This window comes from Protomyctophum parallelum, assembly GCF_964188405.1.
Source record: "Protomyctophum parallelum genome assembly, chromosome: 6".
NCBI lineage: Eukaryota > Metazoa > Chordata > Actinopteri > Myctophiformes > Myctophidae > Protomyctophum > Protomyctophum parallelum.
In genome coordinates this window covers 47,831,563-47,848,248 of record NC_139701.1, presented here as the reverse complement: position 1 = coordinate 47,848,248, position 16,686 = coordinate 47,831,563, and the positions used below count along the sequence as shown (strand labels likewise).

At 44.0% G+C, this 16,686-nt stretch overlaps 2 protein-coding genes across 2 annotated transcripts in view; one reads left to right on the top strand and one right to left on the bottom strand.

Annotated features, from left to right (window-relative positions):
* Positions 1-4,407: 4,407 nt before the first annotated feature.
* Positions 4,408-5,594, bottom strand: LOC310860047 (uncharacterized protein; the record flags this gene model as incomplete). The annotated part of the gene is made up of 2 exons (XM_083766808.1): positions 4,408-4,862; positions 5,031-5,594. 2 exons carry the CDS (start codon positions 5,592-5,594, stop codon positions 4,479-4,481), a joined length of 948 nt encoding a protein of 315 aa, XP_083622934.1. The 3' UTR covers positions 4,408-4,478.
* A 3,900-nt stretch (positions 5,595-9,494) lies between these two features.
* The window catches only part of LOC310860046 (DNA helicase B-like), a gene marked incomplete at its 5' end in the record, with an annotated part of 29,340 nt that continues 22,148 nt past the window's right edge, over positions 9,495-16,686 (top strand). Inside the window, 3 exons of the mRNA XM_083766807.1 lie at positions 9,495-9,735; positions 12,863-13,222; positions 15,268-15,566. Coding sequence (XP_083622933.1) covers positions 9,495-9,735; positions 12,863-13,222; positions 15,268-15,566 — 900 coding nt within the window. The remainder of the gene's footprint in view (positions 9,736-12,862; positions 13,223-15,267; positions 15,567-16,686) is intronic.

The following is a 16,686-nucleotide window of genomic DNA, read 5'->3' as shown; positions in this document are numbered from 1 at the left end:
TTTCTGCTAGGTAGGGACAGCGTACATGTGTTTTCTGCTAGGTAGGGACAGCGTACATGTGTTTTCTGCTAGGTAGGGACAGCGTACATGTGTTTTCTGCTAGGTAGGGACAGCGTACATGTGTTTTCTGCTAGGTAGGGACGCTGGACATGTCTACACCGTACATGTCCACTTTAAAGATGTCTGGCCTTAAGAGAAATATACAAACACAACAGGCATCTCGCTGAACTTGAGACCACTCCAAGAAGCTGTTCTTTTTTAATAATACACACACGCGCGCACACACACACACACACACACACACGGTATATAATAAATATAAGCTTCAAAATTAATAACATGAGGACTGTTTAACATTACAACAGGGTACACGACATTGGGTTATGCCTGTGAACCATCATTCCAACGATAATAGATATATATATATATATATACATATATATATATATATATAGAGAGAGAGATATATAATGGAGACTTTTGCACTGATCAAAGTGATGTATCATAGTGAAGATTTTCATTTTGTCTCTTGCTGTAAATCGAGGCTATTTATACATTAGAGCGTTTTTTGTTTTGTTTTTTTGTTTTGTTTTTTCCTCCTCGCGATGGTTAGGCTTTTCTCAACGGCGGCTCACCAATTTAACCATTAATGTACAGTAACTCCGACAGCGTGACACGTGTAACCAAATGGACGCCGACGCTGGGGTCCATTTGGTTTCCGTTGTGTATGCCGTGCACTGTCGAGAGCTGTTATATACGGTTAGTTCCGGTTTTAGGGGGTGGAGTGAGAGGTATAGTCGGTCTCGGCCAAAGGGTTTAGTTTTTAAAGGTGTTCGTGTGTTTCGTGACATTTGAGCTGTTCTTATTGGTTACTTGATTGAAATGATTTTGTTTTTTTTCCTTGTTCTGTCGCGTGACAACGTCAGCCAATAGAAACAGGAGGATGACAGACAGCGTGTGTAACTTATATGGTACATTTCATTCACATCTCACGTGAAAGCATCTGGGAGTTTGGATTTTTTTTTTCTTTTTCTTCTTCCTTTTGTACAAATTTGTAAATATAACTTTTAAAATCGTTGTCTCTTTTGTATAAGAAATTTAAATAAAATGATAGAAAAAAAAGAACAATGTTTTTCAAAAGTTTACATTAATTTCAGACCTTTGTATATTTTTGAGCTGTGCTGCAACACTTTTCTTCTTGTATTTATTTTTAGTAAGAATTCTGTGGAAATCCCATAGTTGAAGGGGGTGTAAAAAAATCCCATAGTTTAAGGGGGTGTAAAATGATGATTTTGTTAAGATAAGGATTAAATTGTTCTAAATTATGTTTATTAAACTAACAAACACTCTTTTATTAAAGAGTTGGAGAGATGGAGATAATCCTATTACCGAACAAACTCTATATTCCAGCTAAATGGATAGTTATAGGAACCAAATGGACCCTTACGGGTCTGTAACTCTGAGAGTGTACAAATGGAACCAAATGGACCCTTATGGGTCTGTAACTCTGAGAGGGTACAAATGGAACTCTCACAGTTACACTATCAGTGATTTTACAATATGAATTGGGGTCCCAGAGATAGAAATGCCATTCACCCATTCTGACCTGAGATCAGATCTAAAAAAGTGTCTTCCACATCCTGACAGTTTTCTGAAAGAAGCTGTGTTTCTATGTCAGTCGTTCTTCGATTTTTCAAAAATAGCAGACCTACAAGCTCGTAGCGCGCCACTCGGTGGCGCGCTATGAGCTTGTAGGTCTGCTATTTTTAAATAGCTAAAGCATAACATAATGCTGACACCAAAAGGGGTTCTCGCCCCAAAATGGGTTAAATGGGGGTCCGTATGTCAAACTGGGGGGTCCTTGGAATTTAATGGTTGAGAGTCACTGCTAGAGCCTCTCTTATGGGGCTCCGCGGGGGCCAATTAGTGTCGATTTGGGGGTCCTTGGCATGAATATGTTTGGGAACCACATATAGCATTGATCACTCAGAATATAGAGCTATTTAACTCTTATACTTAAAAAGACAAATCTATTACTCCCCCTTTGAATCTAATCAAAGCCAACTGAATCTATTACCCCCCCTTTGAATCTTATCAAAGCCAACTGCCAGCACAACTGGCTGCATAGAAAAATAATGTGTATAGAAATGAATGAATGAATGAATGAATAAATAAATGTGACTGCTTTAAAAATGAAATTTTCTTTGTGTCGTCCCTGTGCAATATATGTCCCAGTGTTGTTTTTGGTTTTTAATTTTAGTTTTAGTCATAATCTCTTGAATAGTTTTCATTTAATTTTAGTCACCTGGAATGTCTTAGTGTTAGTCTAGTTTTAGTCGATTAAATCTACAGTTGATTTAGTTGACTAAATTGTATTGTATAGAGTATGTATACAATGTATGCAACCTCAGTACAGTTGTATAACATTGTATAGAGCCATTATGATGGTGCTATATTAATGGTTCCTACACACCGGCCCCTAATGACACAATTACAAATAAAACATAAGGAGCCAATATCAAATTCACATTTCTACATTGTTCCATTTTCTCTTTTATCTACATCATGACAAGACAAACTTTATAGCCCATTGTCTCAACCCATCCTTTATATCTAAACCCTTTTGGTGTTTTAAACATTTTTAGCTATTGAAAAATAGCAGATCTACAAGCTCATAGCGTGCCACCGAGTGGCGCGCTATGAGCTTGTAGATCTGCTATTTTTGAAAAATCGTTAAAATTTCGACGTCAGGCCTAAATGGGTTAATCACTGTCATTGCTAATATAGCGTAGATCAGCTATTTTCAGCATGCAACCAAGTGTAAAATGACTTATACTGGATCTCTTGTCCACTAGTCCCTTCCTAACATATTAGTCTAGTTTTTATTTGTCGACGAAATTGTCAGTATATTTAGTCTTAGTTTTAGTCATCACAGCTTAGTTTTAATTTAGTTTCCATTCGTTTTTGTCAGTGAAAAAAGGTAGTCGACGAACATTTTTCGTCTTAGTTTTAGTCGACGAAAACGACACTGCTTCAAGCTGGGAACGCCTGTGTCATTTTAGTATTTGTGTTTACTAATAAATGGCAGAATAGAAACCTCAGAGAAGAAAAAAAGAAACAAAAAGTAGCAGATCCTATATCTTCTTTTTTTCTTTTTTTTTAATATATTTTATCCCACGATTTTGTAACCCATTTTTCACCCCTGTGTCAATCATCTAATGTGATCCTGGGCTCTACACACCCTCCACCAACCTAGTCCCCATATATGGGGGACAAGTTGTCCAAGTTGCTCCTTTACACCTGACAGGGGGGAGTTTCCCTGGTTGGACGTATAGCGTGTGGAAGGAACACGTTATTCCAACCAGTTCCGCAGATCATATATCTATGGTGTAGCAGCCCATGGCTTTTTGCTTCTTCTCTATCTGCTCCATCTGCTCCACCTGCTGATGCATCTCCTTCATCTCCTTCTGCAACTCCTTCATCTCCTTCTGCAACTCCTACATCTCCTTCTGCCACTCCTTCATCTCCTTCTGCAACTCCTTCATCTCCTTCTGCCACTCCATCTCCTTCTGCCACTCCATCTCCTTCTGCCACTCCTTCGTCTCCTTCTGCCACTCCTTCGTCTCCTTCTGCCACTCCTTCGTCTCCTTCTGCCACTCCTTCGTCTCCTTCTGCCACTCCTTCGTCTCCTTCTGCCACTCCTTCGTCTCCTTCTGCCACTCCTCCATCTCCTTCTGCCACTCCTCCGTCTCCTTCTGCCACTCCTTCATCCCCTTCTGCCACTCCATCTCCTTCTGCTCCATCTCCTTCAGCCTCTGCGTCGTGTTGTCACCCAGGTCCCTGCTGGCCCGCTATAGGCCTATATTTATAGTGTCGAGATGTCAGTGGTGTCATCCTCTGACATCACGGTTATGATGTCAGAGAGACACTTCGTTCCTTCGTAACACCAATAGATATATAATGGCTTGCCTCTTGCTATACCAGTATACCCATATATGGGCATGCCGATGTATGGGCAATATCAGGGTTCTCCATATATGGGCATGACATTGACATGGACTGGCAGACACAGGGTTCTCCATATATGGGCATGACATTGACAAGGACTGGCAGACACAGGGTTCTCCATATATGGGCATGACATTGACAAGGACTGGCAGACACAGGGTTCTCCATATATGGGCATGACATTGACAAGGACTGGCAGACACAGGGTTCTCCATATATGGGCATGACATTGACATGGACTGGCAGACACAGGGTTCTCCATATATGGGCATGACATTGACATGGACTGGCAGACACAGGGTTCTCCATATATGGGCATGACATTGACAATTGCCATTGACATTGTCTGACATATGTCTGACATCATAGATTCCATATTTGGACATGGGCTGACATCAAGACTCCATATATGGTTATGATGAGTGACTCATGGTGACATCACTGTGATGATGCACTAGAGCGCTGCGATCTCAGGAAATAATATATTGACTGAAAGCAACTCTCTCGGATTTATCCCAGAAGAAAGATAACTCTGATTCTAAACCACAAAAGGCCTCCAGATGAACGTGTCCGCCGCTCTCCTCCTGTTCGTCGCCCTGCTCGTCGGCCCCGGGACGCTCCTCGCTCCGGCGCGGGGCGCGGAGACGCTCATCGGCATGTACGGAGAGACCACCGTGGTGCCCTGCGACGACAGCACCCCCGCCGGGGACACGCTGATTCTCACCACGTGGAGACACGTGCAGGGCGACGGCACCGCGCTCGTGCTGACCAAACGCTTCGACAAGACCACCCACCACGCTGAGCTGGCCCCAACGGACAGCCCCGACTTCCACAAGTCCACCCACCACGCTGAGCTGGCCCCGACCGACTTCCACAAGACCACCCATCACGCTGAGCTGGCCCCGACGGACAGCCCCGACTTCCACAAGTCCACCCATCACGCTGAGCTGGCCCCGACCGACAGCCACGACTTCCACAAGTCCACCCATCACGCTGAGCTGGCCCCGACCGACAGCCACGACGCCACACAGCAACGGGTCAGCATCGACGACAGATCCGGCCTGGTCATCGAACGGAGCGCGCTGGCGGACCGCGGGGTCTACACCTGCGAGGTGGTCTCCCAGCACGACGTGCGGGTGCGCAGCGTCAACGTGGAGGTCTACACCACGGTCCAGCCCCAGATCGTGGACAAGGCGGAGCGCCTGGAGAAGGACAGAGCCGTGCCGCTGGGAACGTGCGTGGTGCGCGGCGCCCACCCCGCCGCCCGGATCACGTGGCAGAGGAACGGCCGGCCGCTGACGGCCGACGGGACGCGCGTCGCCGTGGTCTCCACCGTGACCACGGACCCCCAGACGGGCCTGTCCACCACCTCCTCCTCTCTGCGCTACGCCGCCACCCGGGAGGACGTGGGCGCACGCTTCAACTGCCGCTCGGACCACCGGCTGGGCCCGGTGGAGTCCGACGAGACGCTGACCTTCCCCCTCCTCTACCCGACGGACGGCGCCGTCGTCTTCCCGGCGCTCGTAGGCCTGTTGGCGTCGGTGGCGGCCGCGCTGCTGGTCCTGAGCATCCTGTTGATGAAACATTTCTGCTGCACGACCCACGAGAACAACATTATACCGGTCTAATGTAAAAATCACACCAGTGTGAACCGAGTGGTGCAACTCCCGTCTATTGGTTCTCTGTATCGTTCCAATTTGTATCGTCCAATTTCTTCTCTGTATCGTTCCAATTTCTTCTCTGTATCTCTGGTGCCCCCTACTGGTATAAATATGTAACATACTCGTGCTCACTTATACATACATACAGGTACACACACACACACACACAGGTACACGGACGTCTTCTCTGTATCTCTGGTGCTCCCTACTGGTACAAATATGTAACATACTCGTGCTCACTTATACATACACACATACAGGTACACATACAGGTACACACACACACAGGTACACGGACGTTGCTGGATGTAGGAGTGGTTGCACCACTCAAAAATTAAATAAAATCACACCCATGTGAAGTGAGGGGCGCTCTTATCATCGTGAACCATCATGACGTAATTTGCTCAGAGACTATGATGTATAATTGTCCATTCATGTGAATGTAATGTTTAATGTGTACAACAAAGTTTGTGAACACACGCTAAAAGCTGGATATATAGAAGCGCCCCTCTAAAACAAATACATTTCTAAGGATTACAAGAACTTCAAGAAGGGGAAAAAAAAGCATTTACAAGTTGTGTATGTATAATACAGTAGCTTTGTGGCTACCTATGATCAGCAGATGCCTGAAGGTCTTTGACCGAATAGTTCCTTAAATAAAGTTCATATTGTGTAAGCTTAGACGGTGTGCGGGTCTTCGTGCACTTGGTGTGCATTTTTTTTGAGTACATTGAGTCCTGCCTTACGCACCCCCCTCAGAGCATACAGGTGAATACATTGAGCCCTACACACCCCCCTCAGAGCATACAGGTGAATACATTGAGTCCTACACACCCCCCTCAGAGCATACAGGTGAATACATTGAGTCCTACACACCCCCCTCAGAGCATACAGGTGAATACATTGAGTCCTGCCCTACACACCCCCCTCAGAGCATACAGGTGAATACATTGAGCCCTACACACCCCCCTCAGAGCATACAGGTGAATACATTGAGTCCTACACACCCCCCTCAGAGCATACAGGTGAATACATTGAGTCCTGCCCTACACACCCCCCTCAGAGCATACAGGTGAATACATTGAGTCCTGCCTTACTCACCCCCCTCAGAGCATACAGGTGAATACATTGAGTCCTGCCCTACACACCCCCCTCAGAGCATACAGGTGAATACATTGAGTCCTACACACCCCCCTCAGAGCATACAGGTGAATACATTGAGTCCTGCCTTACGCACCCCCCTCAGAGCATACAGGTGAATACATTGAGTCCTACACACCCCCCTCAGAGCATACAGGTGAATACATTGAGCCCTACACACACCCCTCAGAGCATACAGGTGAATACATTGAGTCCTGCCCTACACACCCCCCTCAGAGCATACAGGTGAATACATTGAGTCCTGCCCTACACACCCCCCTCAATTGTTGCCAATTATTATTACCGGTATTTCAAAACAAAATATTCCCCAAAAATGCATAAATGAAAAACAAAATACAATGATTTCTTTTCAGTATTTTCATGAAGAAATGAATAGCGCGGTGTGAGCTTGTATAGATCTTCTATTCTCACTAGTTTGGGTGCCGGGGGGCGAATATCTATTTTCTGTTTGGGTCACGGGGTAAAAGGTTTGGGGACCACTGTCATAGACTGTCCCCCACAACAGTGGTTCCCAAACTCCTTCATGTCAAAGGACCCCCACATTGACACTAATTAGCCCCGCGGACCCCCATTTGAAAATATATTCCTGGGACCCCCCATAAGAGAAGATCTTTACAGCTCTAGCAGTGATTCTCAACCGGTTTAACCCATTCTGACCTGAGATCAGATTCATACGAGGTTTCCGCCGGACACACACTGGTCTGATTAACCCATTCTGACCTGAGATCAGATTATAAAAATGTCAGTCGTTCTTCGATTTTTTCAAAAATAGCAGACCTACAAGCTCGTATCGCGCCACTCGGTGGCGCGATATGAGCTTGTAGATCTGCTAAATTTAAATTTAAATTTAAATAGCTAAAGCATAACATGATGCTGACACCAAAATGGGTGCCCGGTCAGAATGGGTTTCAAGGACCCCCAGTTTGACATGCATTAGTCTACGGACCCCCCATTTAATGGCATTTATATCTCTGGGACCCACAATTTATTTTGTAAAATCAATGTTATTTTAACTCCATTTGGTTCCATTTGTACACTATCTGAGTTTGGTTCCAAACTATCATTTAGCTGGGGACCCCCTGGAACTCCCTCAGGTACCCCTGGGGGTCCCCGGACCCCACTTTGGGAACCACTGTCCCCCACAGTAACCTGGGTATACTGGTAGACGGACATACAGTATACACAAACATACAATTTTACAATTTAGGCATTTATCAGACGCTCTTAATCCAGAGCGATTTACATTAAACAAGAACAAAAAACATGGTAATACATCACATACATAACAAGTAGTTATCATGAAACATGCGTAAGCTAAGCACATAACAGTGGAGTATCTATATAATGAAACTATACAAACTATACATATACTATGATATACATTATGTACTATGAAGTGCTATGACTACATACAATGCAATAGTGTTGTCTACATAGTATGACTTAATACTGACCTTCTGCCCTTCTGATACTTACACAGCTCCATCTCAATTAATTAGAATATTGTGTAATTTATTTATGTTCAATTTCTTCCGTAATATAATTAAAAAAGTTAAACTTTATTTGTGTGTATTTTGCAATGGCGTTCATCATCAAGACCACCATTTGATGAGATTTGACCCAAAACTAAACGATAGCCATACTTTGTTGTTGTAGGATAAGATTGTGTGTGCATGCGTGCGTGTGTGGCTGCGTGCGTGTGTGTGTGTGTGTGAGTTTTCATTGATTGATTGACTGAAATATGTATTAACAGTTTGCAACTCAATACAAAGACTGTGAGTGGACGACCCAATAAAGCATTACACTTGTTTACAAGAGGGTCCACCTTGTTCAATTCATCAAATAGTGAGTGAGTGAGTGAGTGAGTTTGTGTCTGTGTGTTTGTGTGTGTGTGTGTGTGTGTGTGTGTGTGTGTGTGTGTGCGTGCGTGCGTGCGTGCGTGCGTGCGTGTGTGCGTGCGTGCGTGCGTGTGTGTGTGTGTGTGTGTGAGAGAGTGTTGTCAGATATCCTCACAACTGTTTGTGTGATCAAATAATAAAAAATATCATTACAAATTTGACCCTAAATCTGAGTTCAGTGGTGTTATGTGCTTTTTTTTGTTATTGTTACATTAAAAGAAGAACATGAAGAATGTGTAATTCTTTCTGATATAGGTATTAACAACAGAAAAGTCTTAAAATGTGTTTTATTTCTTAATACAACTAAACCTTCAGAACAGAATCTACTCTAAGAGTTACTGTACCTTCCCTGACCACTTGGTGGCAGTATAACCTTCACATTTGTTTTACGCTATGCTCGAAAAAATTACTTCCTTCCTTTTAGTTCCTGACACGTGATGTGCACTTCGGACCAAAACAAAACATCCACACAGTGTTCAGGCGCGGAGCAGAGGAGTCCCGACCCGACCCACACAGCACACACAGTCCCAGCAGAGTAGAGGGACAGGCGGGCAGCCCACTGGAGGAGACCGACTCCCACACACAGTCCCAGGGTAGAGGGACAGACACGGAGGAGAGGAGTCCCAGTGTCCCACCACAGTCCCAGCAGAGTAGAGGGACAGACACGGAGGAGAGGAGTCCCAGTGTCCCACCACAGTCCCAGCAGGGACCGGCAGAGTAGAGGGACAGGCGGGCAGCCTACTGAGCCCCAGAGACCATATCTAACATGTCGTCACAGTCACAGAGCAGCACGTCCCTCTTAGGGACTCCCGTGGGGGACATCACCCTGATCGGTTACATTCTGCCACCCCCCGAAAGGATCAGAGGAGGAGGAGGAGATGAGGAGGACTGTGGCTCTGAGGATGAAGAGGAGGAGGAGGGGGAGAGCCAGCCGGAGTTCCTGGACATGAGTGAGATGCAGGGAGGAGGACACAAGCTGCGATCCTCGCTGCCCTCCCGCGGTGAAGGTGAGTGAACCCTCTGGGGCTCCATTTTCGTCAACGCTAAACCCCTTATCCCTAAACTTAAACTAAACCCCTTATCCCTAAACTTAAACTAAACCCCTTATCCCTAAACTTAAACTAAACCCCTTATCCCTAAACTTAAACTAAACCCCTTATCCCTAAACTTAAACTAACCCCTTATCCCTAAACTTTTTTTTTTTTGTATACTATTTTGAAAAACATTTTTGAATAGTTCAACTGGCTAATCTACATTGACACATTGTGAGCTTGTAGACTGGCCATTTTAACTATTCAAAAATGTTTTGCAAAATTATATTTTTTTTAAAAAGGCAAAAAAAGTTTAGGGATGGGGCGTTTAGCGGTGATGAAAATGGAGCCCTATATGTTCCCCCCCCCCCCCCTTTTTACCTCTTATGATGATTTCCTGTTTTTTGGGCTATATAGAAGTGTATATTTGTACGTTTCTAAATGTTATGATGAATTGAAAACGGTGGACCTTCTTGTAAACAAGTGTAGTGCTTTGTGGCGTCGTCCACTCACAGTTAACAGTCTTTTGTATTGAGTTGTTCTTGAAATGTACTGTTCATTCTGCAAACTGTTAATAAATACTTCAATCAATCAATCAATCAATCAATGATGAGGAGGAGGATTTATTTGTCCCTTCAATCTTTGGCCTAATTATTATAATAGCCTCAATGTACAGGAATTGATCTCACAGAGCTGGAGGCAATGTTTATATTTATTATTTACTAGATCAATGTTTATATTTACTAGATCAATGTTTATATGTATTATTTACTAGATCAATGTTTATATGTATTATTTACTAGATCAATGTTTATATGTATTATTTACTAGATCAATGTTTATATGTATTATTTACTAGATCAATGTTTATATGTATTATTTACTAGATCAATGTTTATATGTATTATTTACTAGATCAATGTTTATATGTATTATTTACTAGATCAATGTTTATATGTATTATTTACTAGATCAATGTTTATATGTATTATTTACTAGATCAATGTTTATATGTATTATTTACTAGATCAATGTTTATATGTATTATTTACTAGATCAATGTTATGTATTATTTACTAGATCAATGTTTATATGTATTATTTACTAGATCAATGTTTATATGTATTATTTACTAGATCAATGTTATGTATTATTTACTAGATCAATGTTTATATGTATTATTTACTAGATCAATGTTATGTATTATTTACTAGATCAATGTTTATATGTATTATTTACTAGATCAATGTTTATATGTATTATTTACTAGATCAATGTTTATATGTATTATTTACTAGATCAATGTTTATATGTATTATTTACTAGATCAATGTTTATATGTATTATTTACTAGATCAATGTTTATATGTATTATTTACTAGATCAATGTTTATATGTATTATTTACTAGATCAATGTTTATATGTATTATTTACTAGATCAATGTTTATATGTATTATTTACTAGATAAACTCTCCGTAGTCGTAGATCATGCATTTTATTTTCAAATGAATCAGAAACATAAGAGAGTCTAACTCTTAGTGTGTGTGTGTGTGTGTGTGTGTGTGTGTGTGTGTGTGTGTGTGTGTGTGTGTGTGTGTGTGTGTGTGTGTGTGTGTGTGTGTGTGTGTGTGTGTGTGTGTGTGTGTGTGTGTGTGTGTAGGCACGTGCAGAGAGTGTTAGAGGGGCAGGGGCTGAAATCCCGTTAAGATGGCCCTTTTGGACAGAAATAGAGCCTGCTGCGCATTGAGAGCTTGTAGATCAGCTATAATCGGTCCACAACCCAGCCCTCTTTAGCTCTAGTGGAGATGCAACGTGTAACGACATGGATTTATAAACAATTTTGTTCAACGCAAAATACTGTGTTCAAGTTCAGGAGACTTCGGGGGAAGAAATGCATTTCCCCTGAATGCTGCCTTCTGACATTCACCATGTAGTAAATGGCAAATGCTGCATTTGTGGGTCTGGAAAGGGCAGTTGTTTTACAGACGGGTAAAAGGGCAGTTGTTTTACAGACGGGTAAAAGGGCAGGGGCTGAAGCCCCCTTTGATGTCTATGTGTGCAGTGTGCATAATGTGCCTCATTACGTCATATTGTCTCTTTATTGTTAACACAATTAAGACAAAACACGTGTGAGCACGTCATAAGGATCCCGAAATATTGGTGCCTAGGACGTCTGTGGACGTCCTAGCGACGTCCCAGCGACGCGGGGCGAGATAAGAATATTCAGAATTTTTCCTATTTCTTTTTTTGGCATTTCGCTTTTCGCTTGCCGTATGCTAACGCTCAGTGCAACTATTAGCTTGTCATTGACTCCCATGTTAGCGCGGCTGAAAGAATGACTCGTATCTCCTAATCCAGGGCGCTCTCCGTGGTGATGAATGGAGTGTTTCCGGTTCATGGCTTTCAAAGTAAAAGCGATCAGACAACTCTGGCACTCTAATAGCCTCTATTTTGAAGGCACTTCCGGCACTAAATGTGTTTTAATGGTGTTTAATGTTTGTGTTTGCACCGTTTGTTTTACATCACCATTACATCACCATATCGACATGAGTTAGACTTTAATATATCAGCGCCCCTCACTTCACACGGGTGTGATTTTTGAATGCTTAGAGCCCTGTCTACGCACCCGTCTGTGCATAAATTTAAGACTTTGATGCCCAATAGCTAAAATGTAAAATAACGGTTGAGTGCCTGCATGGTTTAACCCATTTTGGACTGAGGCCGATTCTACAAATGTCTTCTAAATCCTGATAGTTTTTCTTGAAAACCCCATATTTCTATGTCCGTCGTTCTCAAACATTTTCATGTCAAGGACCCCCAAAAGTATATGTAATTGGCTGCCGACACCCATCTGAAAACATGTTGTTCCATGGACCCCCCCCCCCCTCTGCTATTTCTGAAAAATCGAAGAGCGACTGACATAGAAACATAGCTTTTTCAGAAAACTGTCTTGATATAGAAGACATTTTTAGAATCTGATCTCAGGTCAGAAAAGGTTAAAACACCAAAAGGGGTTCCCGTCCAGAGCGGATTAAAAGCTAAAGCGACACAGATGCGTTCCAGGTGTTAACGGGGTGTTTCCCATTGGTTCTCCTTCACAGTGGCCTTCCAGGACATGGTCTCCGGCAGCAGGCTCCAGGTGGAGGGCCGCTTCGCTCTGCGCAGCCCGTGGTGGGAGGTGACGTGCGTGGCCCGGCGCCGCGGCAAGAAGCACGTGGTCCAGGGCTACCCGTCCTACAGGCTGCGAGCCGACCTGGACGGGCGCGGCTGGCGCCCGCTGCTCTCCCTGTTCCTGAAGGCGTGCGACGCGGAGCCCGCCGAGCTCCTGGCCCAGTTCTTCGCGTGGCTGCCGCCCGACAGAGACGTCACCCTCCTCGACCTGGCCGAGGCGCTGGAGGAGTTCGAGCGAGGGGGGAACGTCGGCGCCGCACAGTGCATCAGAGCCAGAGTCACAAAGTCAGGTATGTTGTTGTCGTTGTCGTCGTCGGGAAGGTTTTAAGGCCCATTCATAGTCTGGATTTTGGGTGGTGAGGTGACCACCGCTCCGGTGGTGAGCTGACCACCGGAGCTGAAATAACGTTGGGTAAAAACAGAGAGAAGGGCTGGAGCGGTGGCGGTGGCGGTGGCGGTGGCGGTGGTTTCTTCACCGTGGCTCGTGACGTCATGTTGTAGTTCGGTGGTCACCTCACCAACGTAAATCTAGACTATGTATGAGCCTTTAGTTACCTCGTCACCAGCTCGGTGGCCTTGTGGTCAGAGTGTTAGGTTGTGTTAGGTTAGGTTATAGGTTAGGTTAGGTTATAGGTTAGGTTAGGTTATAGGTTAGGTTAGGTTAGGTTATAGGTTAGGTTATAGGTTAGGTTATAGGTTAGGTTAGGTTAGGTTAGGTTAGGTTAGGTTAGGTTAGGTTAGGTTAGGTTAGGTTAGGTTATAGGTTAGGTTATAGGTTAGGTTAGGTTAGGTTATAGGTTAGGTTAGGTTAGGTTAGGTTAGGTTAGGTTAGGTTTTAGTGGCCTCGTCACCAGCTCGGATGCCTTGTGGTCAGAGTGTTAGGTTAGGTTAGGTTAGGTTAGGTTAGGTTAGGTTAGGTTAGGTTTTAGTGGCCTCGTCACCAGCTCGGAGGCCTTGTGGTCAGAGTGTTAGGTTAGGTTAGGTTAGGTTAGGTTAGGTTAGGTTAGGTTAGGTTAGGTTAGGTTAGGTTAGGTTAGGTTTTAGTGGCCTCGTCACCAGCTCGGAGGCCTTGTGGTCAGAGTGTTAGGTTAGGTAAGGTTAGGTTAGGTTAGGTTATAGGAGGCCTTGTGGTCAGAGTGTTAGGTTAGGTAAGGTTAGGTTAGGTTAGGTTATAGGAGGCCTTGTGGTCAGAGTGTTAGGTTAGGTTAGGTTAGGTTAGGTTAGGTTAGGTTAGGTTAGGTTAGGTTAGGTTAGGTTAGGTTAGGTTAGGTTAGGTTAGGTTAGGTTTTAGTGGCCTCGTCACCAGCTCGGAGGCCTTGTGGTCAGAGTGTTAGGTTAGGTTAGGTTAGGTTAGGTTAGGTTAGGTTAGGTTAGGTTTTAGTGGCCTCGTCACCAGCTCGGAGGCCTTGTGGTCAGAGTGTTAGGTTAGGTAAGGTTAGGTTAGGTTAGGTTATAGGAGGCCTTGTGGTCAGAGTGTTAGGTTAGGTAAGGTTAGGTTAGGTTAGGTTATAGGAGGCCTTGTGGTCAGAGTGTTAGGTTAGGTAAGGTTAGGTTAGGTTAGGTTATAGGAGGCCTTGTGGTCAGAGTGTTAGGTTAGGTAAGGTTAGGTTAGGTTAGGTTAGGTTAGGTTTTAGTGGCCTCGTCACCAGCTCGGAGGCCTTGTGGTCAGAGTGTTAGGTTAGGTTAGGTTAGGTTAGGTTATAGGAGGCCTTGTGGTCAGAGTGTCCGCCCTGAAACTGGGAGGTCGGGGGTTCCATGTTGTGCCAGGGAGGGACCCCATAAGAGAAGGTTCGTCAAACTGTTTTGAAACAGCTGATCAATACGCTCTTTTTAAATATAGACAAAATACAATGATAGGCCTTGCTTAATGTTTACAGTTTTCCTCATTTTGTTGGGGACCCCCTGGAACCTTCTGGGGACCCCCTGGAACCCTCTAAGGCAGTGGTTCCCAAACCTTTTAGTGGAAATAGCAGAGCTACAAGCTCGCGCAGCATTGTGAGCTTGTAGATCGGCTATTTTCACTACTTCTTTTGGCCTCTAGCAACTCCTTTGTTGACGTTGACGTTTTTTATTGCGGATTTCGGATCTTAACCCAAATTATGCTCATTCTGTTGTCGTCACAGATGCAGGAATGTTCATTCTGTCGTGTGATTCGTCACAGATGCAGGAATGCAGGTGCATGTTCATTCTGTCGTGTGATTCGTCACAGACGCAGGAATGCAGGTGCATGTTCATTATGTTGTCGTCACAGATGCAGGAATGCAGGTGCATGTTCATTATGTTGTCGTCACAGATGCAGGAATGCAGGTGCATGTTTATTCTGTTATCGTCACAGACGCAGGAATGCAGGTGCATGCGGCCTCCCTCTATCCTCTGGTGATGACCTACCTCCCTACGCTGCTGCCGGGGCATTTCCTTGAGCTGCTCAAAAAGGGCAAGGAGAGGGCATCATCGTCATGCCAACCTGCCCCTACGCCCACAAAAGCCACGCCGGGACCCCCGGGGGCCGCCCTACAGAACGGCGGGGCCCGACAGGAGACGGAGGAAGCAGAAGACCTGGAAGAGGATCCCAGCATGCTGAACCAGCTGGAGAAGATGTTGACGACTGACGTGTGGAAGCTGGGATTCAACTATGTGAGGCTCATCCCCATGTTGGAGAGGTCTAGACCGACCCATCCCCATGATGGAGAGGTCTAGACCGACCCATCCCCATGTTGGAGAGGTCTAGACCGACCCATCCCCATGTTGGAGAGGTCTAGACCGACCCATATATACATACGACCCAACATATTTTCAGATGGGGGTCGGCGGCCAGTTACAGATATTTTTGAGGGTCCTTGACATGAAAATGTTTGAGAACCACTGACATAGAAAACATAGGGTTTTTCAAGAAAACTGTCAGGATTTAGAAAACATTTGTCTAAATGGGTTAAGAATATTCAAATCTATTTATATGGAAATCACAGATATTCGTTTGCGTTCCTTTCTACTGCATATTATCAGGCTTAAAGGAGAATTCCATGCTAGGAGGCTTTCTTACCTTTCTTACCTTTATTTGTAGTCGTTACATCCCCACCAAAGAGGTACAGGTGTTATTTTGTGCAAAAACTCCTTATTGGCTATTTCCCCTACCATAATGAATTGCATTGAATTGGGATATGGGGTGTTGTGCTAATTCGCTTATTTCCATTGAAATAAGTAGTAAAGTGTGCCGCTTGGGATATTATGTATATATATACATGTATATATTACAGGATATATACAAAAAATATATAATTTTGAGCGATGGAAATAAGCGAATTAGCACAACACCCCATAGCCCCATTCAATTCAATGCAATTCATTTAGGGCTTATGGTAGGGGAAATAGCCAATAAGGAGCTTTTTCACAAAAAAACACCTGGACCTCTTTGGTGGGGACGTAACAACTACAAAGAAAGGTAAGAAAGCCTTTTAGTATGGAATTCTCCTTTAACCCATTTTGAGCGGGAACCCTTTTTGGTGTTTTTGAAAAATAGCAGATCTGGTGTTTTAAACATGTTATAATTTAGCTATTGAAAAATAGCAGATCTACAAGCTCACTACGAGCTAAAATCGTGAAAATGTGCCTCAAATTTGGAATATTAGAACGGACGTTTTTAACTCAAATCTTTGCTTCTGGAGGGTCCCTGGAACAACATATTTTCAGATGGGGGTCGGTGGCCAATTACAGATCATTTTTGGGGTCCTTGACATGAAATATTGAGTGATATAGG